Source organism: Cotesia typhae, unplaced genomic scaffold, assembly GCF_013202065.1.
Source record: "Cotesia typhae breed Kobodo isofemale line unplaced genomic scaffold, CoteBio_Ctyphae contig_44, whole genome shotgun sequence".
NCBI lineage: Eukaryota > Metazoa > Arthropoda > Insecta > Hymenoptera > Braconidae > Cotesia > Cotesia typhae.
In genome coordinates, this window is record NW_027423753.1 from 3,349,724 (window position 1) to 3,361,349 (window position 11,626).

The following is an 11,626-nucleotide window of genomic DNA, read 5'->3' on the forward strand; positions in this document are numbered from 1 at the left end:
GGACGACTGTCAGGCCGATGGTGTTGCGAGTTGCGAGTCGCGAGAAAAAGAAGAAGAAAAAGAAAGACAATTCGAGGGCGCTGCGCTCTCGAACGAGAGAGAGAAGAATAAAGAGATAATAGTATAGCAGGCGATGTACAGTGTGAATGTCTCATTGGTTGGTCGTCGTATGTTGTCGGCTGCTAACTGCTGCTCTTATACTGAAGTTACTGACGGTGATGGCACGACTGTAATGCCATCTGTATTGTCAATGTTGTTAGGAGCAAGAGCGAAAAGCAGCAGCAGCGTAATGGAGCCGTGAGGCATTTTGTCTGTTCTATACGACACACTATCGTTTTCTTGTGAATAATTATTGTGGATTATGCAGATTATTGGTAACCCGGTGCCTCCATGTACAGCGTAACGCTTAGTGAGTTTATTATACTGTGTGATAATACTGTCCCATTAATTCACAGGTTTATTAACGTCAAGACAATGTTTACATGATCTCTCTCGTACTTACCCGTGGATGTGGGGGTACAACCTCTTGTGTGATTTTACTTACATCCTAAACATTAAATACCCGGGTTATCCCGGCGTTATTACATACATTTATTTATATTAATTCACATTTAAAACTCACATCACTATTATTTATATTCATTTTATCAAACACAACATTATTTTTTATAACCTCTCTTGTGTTTTTTCCACAGCTGAGTATCAGGTACCACAGTCAGTGCCACAGTGGTCTTTCAAGTTTATTCATTTACCTAGATTTTTACATTTTAATCAACAACAACAACAACAACAACAACAACAACAACTACTACTACTACTACTAATAATATCAATATTATTGTCAACATCAACAACTACTATTATATCCACGGTGGTCAGCCGTCACTTTGACGGATAATACATACACATGCTGCTAATGTATTCCAATGAGCCAATGGTGATTATTTATTTATTTACATTTTAGACTATAATACAGACATATTATTTTTATTATTATTATTCTTAATTAGTAATTTATTAAATGTGTAAAATTAAACGAATGTATTTTTACATTCAACAAAACTGACATTTTAGAAAATAATTAAATAGCTAGTGGGTTAATTAATTAATTTTAAGGATTAATAAAAAAAAGCCTTACAATTATATGATAATGTTTACGTCAATTGAACACAAGTTAGTGTATATTATATCATTTAAATAAACAGTGACCTCTAACGTTTTAGTTAATTCTCATTACACTTGAAAATATATATATAGATACTGTATTTTTTTTTTATTGTACTTATTCTATTTAAAAATTTATATTTTACAGTTTTGAAGAGCTGAATTATTAAAACGGATAAAATTATATGGACAGCTATGTAGTGAGTATAATTTGTTTATAATTAAATAAATTAATTTTAGTGGATTGTAATTAATAGCTGTGATTGTTTGCATTGTTATTTTTTTTTGAAGGGTACATATAGCTTACCTACATGTGCCTACGTACCTATAGATAACTTGGCGTAGTAGTGATGGCACAACGAGGCAAGCGAATAAACAAAAACGATAATGACTTGGCTTCCTGCCCGGCCGCGGTTAAAAGACGCAAATGCAAATTGGGCCCAACAGCCGCGGGTACATCGTCTGTGGTATCAACTATTGGGCCCTCCGAAGAGGAAGAAACGATGGCGATGGTATCGTCTAATCTTGGAGCCAGTGCTACTGGTACTGGTACTACAGGGGCTGGTAGTTCCGGTACAAGTGCAAGTGGAGTCGGTAGTAGTGCTGCTGGGGGAAGTGGTGCAGGTGCCGGGTCTTCTGGAGCCTCTTGGACTCCCCGGCCGCTTGCTGATATCAAAAGTATATATAATCGTGCTACTAACGAAATACCCGCTGAATTATTTCGTAAAGACTTGATAAGTGCGATGAAATTACCTGACAGTGAACCTCTTAGTCTTAATGAGTATTGGGTTATTACTGATCAGTGGAAACAGGAGTGGGAACGTGGTGTACAGGTCCCTGTTAATCCCGATTCACTTCCAGAGCCTACCGTTACTGTCACCCAGCAATCGAGTAGTAATAAACCTCATGGGGAATTTAAATTGTAAGTTATCAAAATATTTTTCATTATTTTTTTTTTTTTTAGTACATTCGAAACTGCTTCAGAAATAATTTTGGTAATTATTTACAAGTGGGGTCAACCCATGCTGAGCCATGTTAAATTTTGTTTATTTATTTATTTTATTTTTTTTATGTACTTAAAAAAAAAAAAAAAATAATAAATCAAAAAAAGATAAAATATAAATTTTACCCAAAACCATGAAAGGCAAATTTTTTTTCAGCTTTTAAAGGTATCGAAATCTTTACTTTTTCCTTTCACGATATTTTTTATCATAAATGCGCCGTAAAAACAAGCAGAATAAAAAAAAATTAAAAAATGTTAATTTTTCACCTAGTTATGGCCCAAAATAGGATTGATCCCGCTTGTAAATAATTACCATCTATCTACACAGAGAAAAAAAAAATTAAATTAAATAAAAAAATTTCTTGGTTCAAGAAACTCGATGACGATCAAATATTCTATTATTTATTAAATATTAATTTCTGAAGAGAAGAGCTTCAGTAAAAATTATTTTAATTAATTTAACAAGTTGTTGAGCTAAAAATATATACTCTTGAAAATTTTCAAAAATATAAATTCTTGTCTCAAAAAAATTTTCTTAATAAAAGTATTTTTTTTTCTCAGTTTAGAATGATAGAAATTTCGAATGTTATTATTTTATTAACATTATTTACTTTTTATTTTATTTATATTAATTTAAAAAATTAAATTTTATAAATTTCAGACCTAAAAAATTTATTAGAATATCACGTGATGATTCTTTTAATCCTGATGAACATCACTTGAGCACAACTCCAGCGAAGGCTGAAAAAGCTTGTGCTTATGATCTCGATGACACTGATATCGCTTGGCTTGAGGTATTAAACGGAGAACGAGCTCAGGTAAGCAATCAAAAAAAAAAAAAATAATAAATAAATAAATAAATAAATAAATAAAATAAAAAAAAATAAAAAAACTACTTATTAATTAATAATTTTATCAGGCTGGACAACCAGCGATAACAGAGCCACAACTAGAGCGAGTGATTGAAGAGCTGGAAGTGCGCTGTTGGGAACGAATCCAGACAATAGTGAAAAACGAAGAGGGTCTGGGTATTGAGTTTGACGAGAACGTTATTTGTGATGTGTGCAGATCACCAGACTCTGAGGAAAATAACGAAATGGTATTCTGTGACTTTTGTAATATATGCGTTCATCAAGCATGCTACGGTATCACCTCGATACCCGATGGCTCGTGGCTGTGTCGAACTTGCTCTCTAAGTCTGCGGCCAGACTGCGTGTTGTGTCCGAACAAAGGTGGTGCAATGAAGTCTACACGTAGCGGTCAAAAATGGGCACACGTATCATGTGCGTTATGGATACCCGAGGTAAGCATCGGTTGTGTCGAGCGTATGGAGCCGATAACTAAAATATCCAGTATTCCACAAAGTAGATGGGCACTTATTTGTGTACTGTGTCGTGAGCGCGTAGGTGCTTGCATTCAATGCAGTATAAAAACGTGTAAAACGGCGTACCATGTAACATGTGCATTCAAATCCGGGCTCGAAATGAAGGCTATTATCGAGGACGAGCAGGCTGATGACGGGGTTAAATTAAGATCTTATTGTCTGAAGCACGGGAGAATAAATAATAAAGACAAAGTTGGTGTTGGCGGCAGCAGTACTGGTGATAAAGGTGGCTCTGATTCTGATGAGCCTGGTGATACCCGCAACAAACGTAAGCGTAAAGACATGACTTCTGAGGAAAAAAATCAGGCACGTGCAGCTAAGTTGCAAGAAATAGAGGCTGAATTTGATAAACACGTTGTATTAAAAGACATTACTTCCCAGCAATTAGACGTTGATCAAGATGCAATAACTTATATTTATAATTATTGGAAATTAAAAAGACGTGCTGGTCATAATAAACCATTATTAGCGCCGCGTTGTGGAGAGCTATCGAGTGCCGGTGCTCGGGCTCAGGGTCAGGCTGCTGATCTTGAAAAAATGCGGACGTTTGTACAATTAAGGCAAGATTTAGAGCGTGTGCGTAATCTTTGTTATATGGTTAATAGACGTGAAAAATTGTGTAGATCATTTTTGAAGCTTCGCGAACAAACATTTCATAAACAAGCTGCGGTGTTATCTAATAATCCATCATTACCATCCGCTGCTGTGGCAGCTGTTATTGAAGCTAATCATGGTCCATCCATTTACGATCGTCTTTACTCTCATTCGGATGTTGAAGATCACACACGTGACTTTGACACGATAGTTGCACGTATTAGGGGGATTAAATCACCCACACCGGTGTCAAGTGACGAAAAGAAAAAACCTACGACTGATTTCAATGGTGCGTCTAATAAGAAATTTTACTTTAATGGTAATGTAAGGCGAAAAGATATTTGCAATAGTGAATTATCCTCTATGAGTGGTAGTGATCTTGACACAGCAAAACCTACTGTTAAATCGTTAACGTGCGCTACGAGTAAAAGCTCCTCTAGCAATAAAAATTCCACGAGAAATAAAATTGATACGGAGTCTAGTTCTGAGGACGAGCCAATTAATTCAACTAAAAAATCTGTTAAAGTCACTAGACGTAGAACGAAAAAGACAACAAGTGTTGCTAGTCGGCCCAGGCCAGCACCCGGTAGCAGTGAAAGTGATAATAAACAGGGTAATTCTAATGCAAGATCAAGAACGCTTGAGCATATGGAAAAAGAACTTGAAACTGGTACTGGTAGTGATAGCGATGAATTATATTCATTGAATCAAAATACTGGAATACGCACTGGACCCTCTGTTGCTGCTGCTATTTATTCAGACACTGATTCTGATTCTCAGGATCGCAGTAGATCTGTTACCGCTCCATTTATCAGTAAAGCTGCTGTTAAACAATTTTCTGCTGCGGATATATCCAAAAATACCGCTAAAAATTTTAACAAAGATTCTAAAGATGAATCAGCGACGGAAACAAGCAATAAAGAGAATGTTAAAGGTAAGAAAAAAGAAAAAGAGTACATACCATCTGCGTTAATTGTTCCTCAGCGACAGGCAGCTAAAAAAGCTTCTGAAATAATGCAGCGTTCGCAAAATAAAAAGGAAACTCCTGCTGAACCACCAGAACCTCCGATTAAATCACCAACTGAGGAGAAAAATTTTAAGCCTAAAGAAAAAACTGTTGTTAAAAAGTCTCGGGATAATAAATTACATCATAAAGATTCTAAAAATAATGATATTTATGATTTTGACAAGGATAAAGAGTTTGGAGATCCGAGTGAAATTTTGGCGTATGTTCCTCAAAGACAGGCGGCTAAAAAAGCGGCTGAGCACATTAAAAGCGGACTGGGAACTAAACCTGCTCTTCCACTGGAGAGTTCTGACGCCGCAGAGGCTAAAAATAAAATCAAGGATTCACCGGAGAGTAAAACGAAGAAAGAAATTCCGAAGAAGGAAGAATCTGCGAAGAAATCTCAGCCGGAAAGTAAAACTTCTTCGAGTACAAATAGCGACTCGAGTAGTAGCAATAGTTGCAGCAGTTCATCAGACTCTAGCAGCGATTCAGATGATGTTAAAAGCTCGGTAAGATCGCCGAAAAAGAAAGAACAGTCGTCATCATCAACTTCCTCCGAGAGCGACGCCAGCAATCGCTCGTCTAAAGTATTATCGAGTAATAAAAGACAAACTGGTAATAGTGGTAGTGGTAGTGGTAGCAGTAGCAGTAGAACGACGACTACGACGACAGCACCGACTACTAGTGATGACGCCGCGGAAAGTCCGGATAAAAAGACAACGGCTGGGCGGAAACTCAAGAAGCTGCCTGATAAGAAGCTTAAAACTTCCGACGGGCGGCATGGATCCGAGTTTCCACCGCCGCCTGCTGAGAGAAAAGAATCATCAAATAGAACAACCTCAGTGTCTAAAGATCCAAACCAACCGCGGCAGTCATTCACCAAACATAAGAAACCAGATCAAAGAGTGTCGGCTGGTACTGTCTCAGGTAAAAAGTTATCTCAGCAACAGCAGCAGCAGCAGCAGCAGTACCAACATCGGGTCCACCAGCAAACAACCTCAGTCTCAAGCAATAACCAAGATTTGCTCAGTGGGTCAAGAGATAATGATGGGTCACGAGGTCCTGCTCGGGCCAAGCCAACTAAAAAGGCCAGTCAGCCCACTGGTAAGTCTCAGTCTCAATCCCAAGCCCAATCTCAAACGCAAAATCAATCTCAGCAACGAGAATCACACTCGCAGCAGCAACAACAACAACAACAGCAGCAGCAGCAGCAGCAGCAGCAGCAGCAGCAAGTCAGTGGCAAGTGTAATAAAAAGGAGGAAGAAATTACTACCTCGACGAAAAAGCCTGAAGCACGCAAACGAAAATCTAGCGAAGCTCCTAAAGAAAACAAAGTTGGTAAAAATGCGTCTTCGCTCAGGAAAAATGATAAGAGGCTGAATAATGACAAACAGATTAAAAATAAGGATGTTAATAGTGAATCGGCTAATGATACTAATGAATCTTCTGAAGATTTATCAAAAATTGAGGGTAAAAATATTAGCACGTCTACTGTCTCAAGTCTTAATGAGTCTAAGAGTCAGCTGGAGTCGCCGAAAATCGAGGACCAGAAAATTAAAAAGGGTACGAATAATAAAAGCCCTGTACATTTGTTACTTTTGGAAGAAGAAATGAAACAGCGACGAGCTGAACGTGATAGTCCAAAAAAGTCATCGAAGAACCTTGATAAATTTTTAGAAAAACGGGAGCATCTTGATAAACTTTTTAAAGCTAAATCCGAGAAGAAGGTTTCTGAGGTGCAGTCAGATAAAGAAATGGATAAAATAACCAGCGATAGGGAGGATAGGATAACGAGTCAGGAGAGAGAAAGAGATAAGGGTCGTAAGAATCACACTAGTAAAGAAATTATTCAAGTACCACCTAGTGAAAAAATAGTAGACCCGCCGAGAATGGACAGCGACATTCAGTTAGATGCTACAGCAGTTTGTAAAGTTAATAAAAAGAACGAGCATAAGAGTCCGGCTAATGAGCGTCGGCCGTCGCCTTGTGAAGGTTTAGGAGACAAGCCACCAGTAACTGAAGACATCTTTCAAAAATCTTATCATCCGGTGTCTCACTCTGACAAGCCTGTCAATGAGTCCCGGGTTGAGGATAAAGACAGTGCAATTCCCAAACGGAAAAAATCTATCAACAGGTCGATATTTTCTCCTCCTCATGGTCAGTCCAAGGACCCGAGTGACTCGGACTTTTTTGAGTTCGGACAAGCTCTTTTGAACGAGAAGATAAACGACGATGACGGGTTTACTATTCCGACAGATCCTGAGGAGCGTCAACAACACGTGGCCTTTTCATTCACTAACAACGACGTGTGTAACATGTGGCTGAAGGAAGAAAAGGAAGACAGCGCTCGGGAAGAAACTCTTGACTTGGTAAGGTCGCTCAGAATGAACATGTGTAACAAATCAAACTCCAGCCAGCAAGACGCCGAGAATGACGATCCTAATAATAAAAAAGAAATAGATCCAAAGAAGCCGGTCGAGGGAGTCGAGGTAAATTCTCAGCCAGCTCCAACGGTGATTCCCGAGTTGAACTTGAAAGAGCAAGAGGTTGAGCCGCCGGAGGTGTTGTGCAAAAATGACACAATCGATGATAAGAGAAAGCAGAGCTACACCAGCAATAATGACAACTTTGGGCCTTATGGCGATGAAAATCTGGCAGGGTCTAAAGTTACCATTGACGATTGCTCGAAATTGAATCGCGCTGAAACTGACGGGCGTTGCGTTCCACCGAGTAACCTAGACAACTTTGATTTAAATGAAGTCCCGCATTTGAACCACCTGATAGCGAATCAGAATCATCGGTTTGCAAACCATCCGTTCACGAATGACATTGGCTCGGTGATGCATGACACCGCGGACTTGGTCCACTCGCAAATTAACACGAGCATAGATCAGTACCCGCAGATTCTCCAGCAACAGCATCAGCATCCGTTTGCCCGAAGCCACTTGGAGCCTTCACACGCAATTGATTCCAGGTCGTTGCAGCCCGTGCCGATAATGAACCAGGCATTTTTACCAGGACCTATCGGTGAGAGCATGCCGATGGAGATGGTGAGCAGGCATCTGGTGCCTAGTGTGGAGGAGGACCCGCAGAACAATGACATAGATCGAGGACTGGAGAAGGACGACGGGTCGTCTGACATGAGGCAGGATTACACGCAGTGCAGCTCGCCGTACAACGACCTGCCGAGCGTGAGACCGGACACCAGGTGGGAAGAGAGCCAAGTTCTTCCTTCCAGAAGGTCGACCTCCTCGTCGATAACCTCCGCGTCTTCTACAGAAGAACACGTGGCCATGCCGCCGTACAAGAACATGCCCTCGATGCCGTTTCCTCCTGGAAGCCTGGAGAGTGGTCCCTATCATCTCTACCCCGATGGAAACACCTACGCTCCTCCCGTGTCGCTGTTCCCACCCCAGACTTGTCCTACGTCGCTTTCTTATCCCGCAACGGGCACCGCGATGTTCGCAACTGCTTTTGGAGCGGCTTTTCCAACTGGACAAAATATTTTGCCCCACGTTCCAAAGCCTCTGGACGACACTCTTAACATCCAAGCGTCACCTTGTACCGCTGCGTTTACTTCTTCGTCTCACAACATGGCACTTACTGCTGCGATGGTATCTCCTACGAAAATACATACACCACCTCCTGTCCAGCCTCTGCCTCCAGTTGTCGAGCAGCAAGAGCAGAATGAGCACACTCAAACTCCAGAACCCACTCAAACTCAGGTAGAATCCCCGGCAGTTTGCGCGCCTATGATCTTCATGGACAGAAATGTTCCTGAAGTTCAGCCGGTAGCTGAAACTGCGGAGACTGTTGTTGAAGACGTCCACCATCCTGGCGCTACGCCAGGTCAAAAGACCCCGTCGTCTCAGCACGGCAAGAAGAGTCCATCCAAGCCGACGAGAACATCAGCGAGAGTTACGTCTCTTCAAGGAAAGTCTCCGGGGAAATCTCCGAGGCAAGAAGTCGCTAAAGCCACTGCGACCTCCAGGTCACGGGGAAGAGGCGGAAAAGGAACCCAGCAAAACAACCGCGGACGTGGCCGAGGGAGAGGCAGAGGTAGAGGGAAAAATAATCAAAGTGTCTGTTTAACTCCGCTTGTTAATTTAAGTAGTTCTTTTATCAGCGACGACTCGATACAAAATAAACTCCTGGGTACTGTTTATGACTTTGACTCTGATGAGGATTCTGCTAATGAAACCAACATCGCGGATCTTAAGACCATGCGGGAGAGAAAGAAGTCTACGGACGTAAGTGAGAAACGCGAGAGCTCTTTAGCTAAAGACAACGCGCTGCAGAGTTTGTCTAGTCCGGCTGTGCATAAAACAAAGTACAGTGACAAGCGAGTGACTGCTTCACCGTCGCCACCGCAGACGCCTCCAGTTTTCTCGAAAGAGAGCGCTGAAGAAATTTACAACAACGACGCGGTCTTCCCGGTTATTCCGGGCCCGGTGGACATGAGGACCTACAACTCGAGTATCGAGGGACAAGCTTCTTCATTGCACGGTCAGTCGTACGCTAATCATCCTATTTGTTCCTTCAGCGGCGCAGCGACAGATACCACCTTGCCGGATATTGAAGAAGAACTCAGTGTTTTGCACTCTGACCTCGCCTCCAAGTCCGTGTTCAACTCCAACGCTGTCGATCCTAATGATCCTAACGCTGACTTGTCAGCGGGAGTCAGTGATATCACCAAGATGTCACTGAGCGACTCTAGGAACCAGCTGAAGGTTAAGATCAAGGGACCATTCGCTAATTACGTAGCTTCGACGTCTGTCAATCAATTGGTGCCTCAAGCCCCGACGATTCCTCCAGTCAGCGTTTCGGTGACGTCCGGAACATCTAATTTGAGAAGAATGAGGAAGAAAGAGCTTCTGAGGCAGTATTGCTCTCAGGATATGAACATGGAGGATCCTACCACGGAGAACATCACATCTGTGCCCATTATGCCGCCGATCAGTAGGACTGTCATCACGATACCCAAGGCTGTTGCGTCAATGACCAGCATTCCGACGCGAGAAGACTACAAGGCTGTTGTTGATATGGTTAATATGGAGAAAAAGCGCAGAAAAGAGCGAAGTGGCGGGCTTGCTGAGATTGATGAAGACAGCACGGACAGAAGGAGAGGTCTTGCGGGTACCAGTGCTGATAAGAGACGTGGTCGTCAACCAAAACCAGCTCCTGTTGCGGCTTCCAACAGCGCGCCGCCTAAATTGAAGATTAAAATCAGCACGGGTGTCGTTGCTCAGGATGGTGGTGGTCCAGAAGTAAGAATACGACCGCCCAAAAAACGGCTCAGTAATATGCAGAATAAACCGAGCATTGAGGAGCTAAAACGCGAGAGCATGAAATTCCGGAAAATGATTATGGCCGACTTTGCGGATGATGAAGCGCCGCAAGAGAAGAGTAAGAAGGACAAAAATGGGAAGAAAAGAAAGAAACAACGCGGGAAAGAAAGCAGAGTTCATTTTTTTGGTGAAAGTAATTCTTCGACTACTCCTAAACTTATTATCAAGTTTAAGAAGACACCTAATGACACTACTGAAGCTTGTGGCAGTGCGAATGAACGCGTTACTCAGTCGGAAGACAACGCGGATAAAACTTGTAAAGCTAAAGATGAATCTGGGTATCAGGACAACAATTCTAGCGCTGAAAAAGCTTCCGGTGACCCGTCAGCTGCTACTAATTCTCTTGATAATGTTAAGTCTGTTAAAGTTACACCTATTAAGTTAAAATTGACCCGTTGTCATGAAGGTTATGAGCTTAAGTCGCCCGCTGGGAGTTGTGATAAGACAGATAAGATCAAAGGTGGTCAGGAAAATTCCCTTGATAAGTCCACGGAGAAGACCAGTGTTGGTGGAGAAAAAATTGAGGGGAGAGAAAATGAACGAGTTGATGCTGGAAATAATGAACAGCAGGATTCACATAACCAAGAAGATAATAAGCCTTCCAAATCCGAGGATATTAATATTCTCAGTACGGCCAACACGGCCAGTCATTCACCCGGTTGTCCGCCTGCACCTCTACCCCAAGGATGCCAAGTTAGGTGATAATTAATTTTAATTGTATAAAATACAGTAAATATTAATGGCTCTTTACTAGGTTTATATAATAAAATAAAATAATAGTTTAGGTAAATAAATTTAAATACAAGAAGAAAATTAAATGAAGAATATAAAGATTATTTAGAACTATGTATATATTATACATATTATATATATTATATATATAAGGATATAATTATATATATTATATATATAAATATATGTATATATATCTGCCTAATGTATATAAAAATGGAAAAAAATAATAATTATAATATCTATTTATAAGGATATGTTAAGATGTACGATATTAATTCAATGTTAGACATTTAAACTAAAACGTACACTCATGTGACTCATTTGAAAGAGAATACACTCGCTTTTTTTTATTCAATTTCTAAATGTAAATTATAATTATTAATTATGTC

The 11,626-nt window shown here is 40.7% G+C and overlaps 1 protein-coding gene across 1 annotated transcript; it reads left to right on the top strand.

Annotated features, from left to right (window-relative positions):
- Nucleotides 1-268: 268 nt before the first annotated feature.
- Nucleotides 269-11,245, top strand: Rno (PHD finger protein rhinoceros). The gene is made up of 6 exons (XM_074245355.1): nucleotides 269-409; nucleotides 696-937; nucleotides 1,313-1,364; nucleotides 1,456-2,086; nucleotides 2,829-2,985; nucleotides 3,087-11,245. Exons 4-6 carry the CDS (start codon nucleotides 1,515-1,517, stop codon nucleotides 11,202-11,204), a joined length of 8,847 nt encoding a protein of 2,948 aa, XP_074101456.1. The 5' UTR covers nucleotides 269-409; nucleotides 696-937; nucleotides 1,313-1,364; nucleotides 1,456-1,514; the 3' UTR covers nucleotides 11,205-11,245.
- The last annotated feature ends 381 nt before the right edge of the window (nucleotides 11,246-11,626 follow it).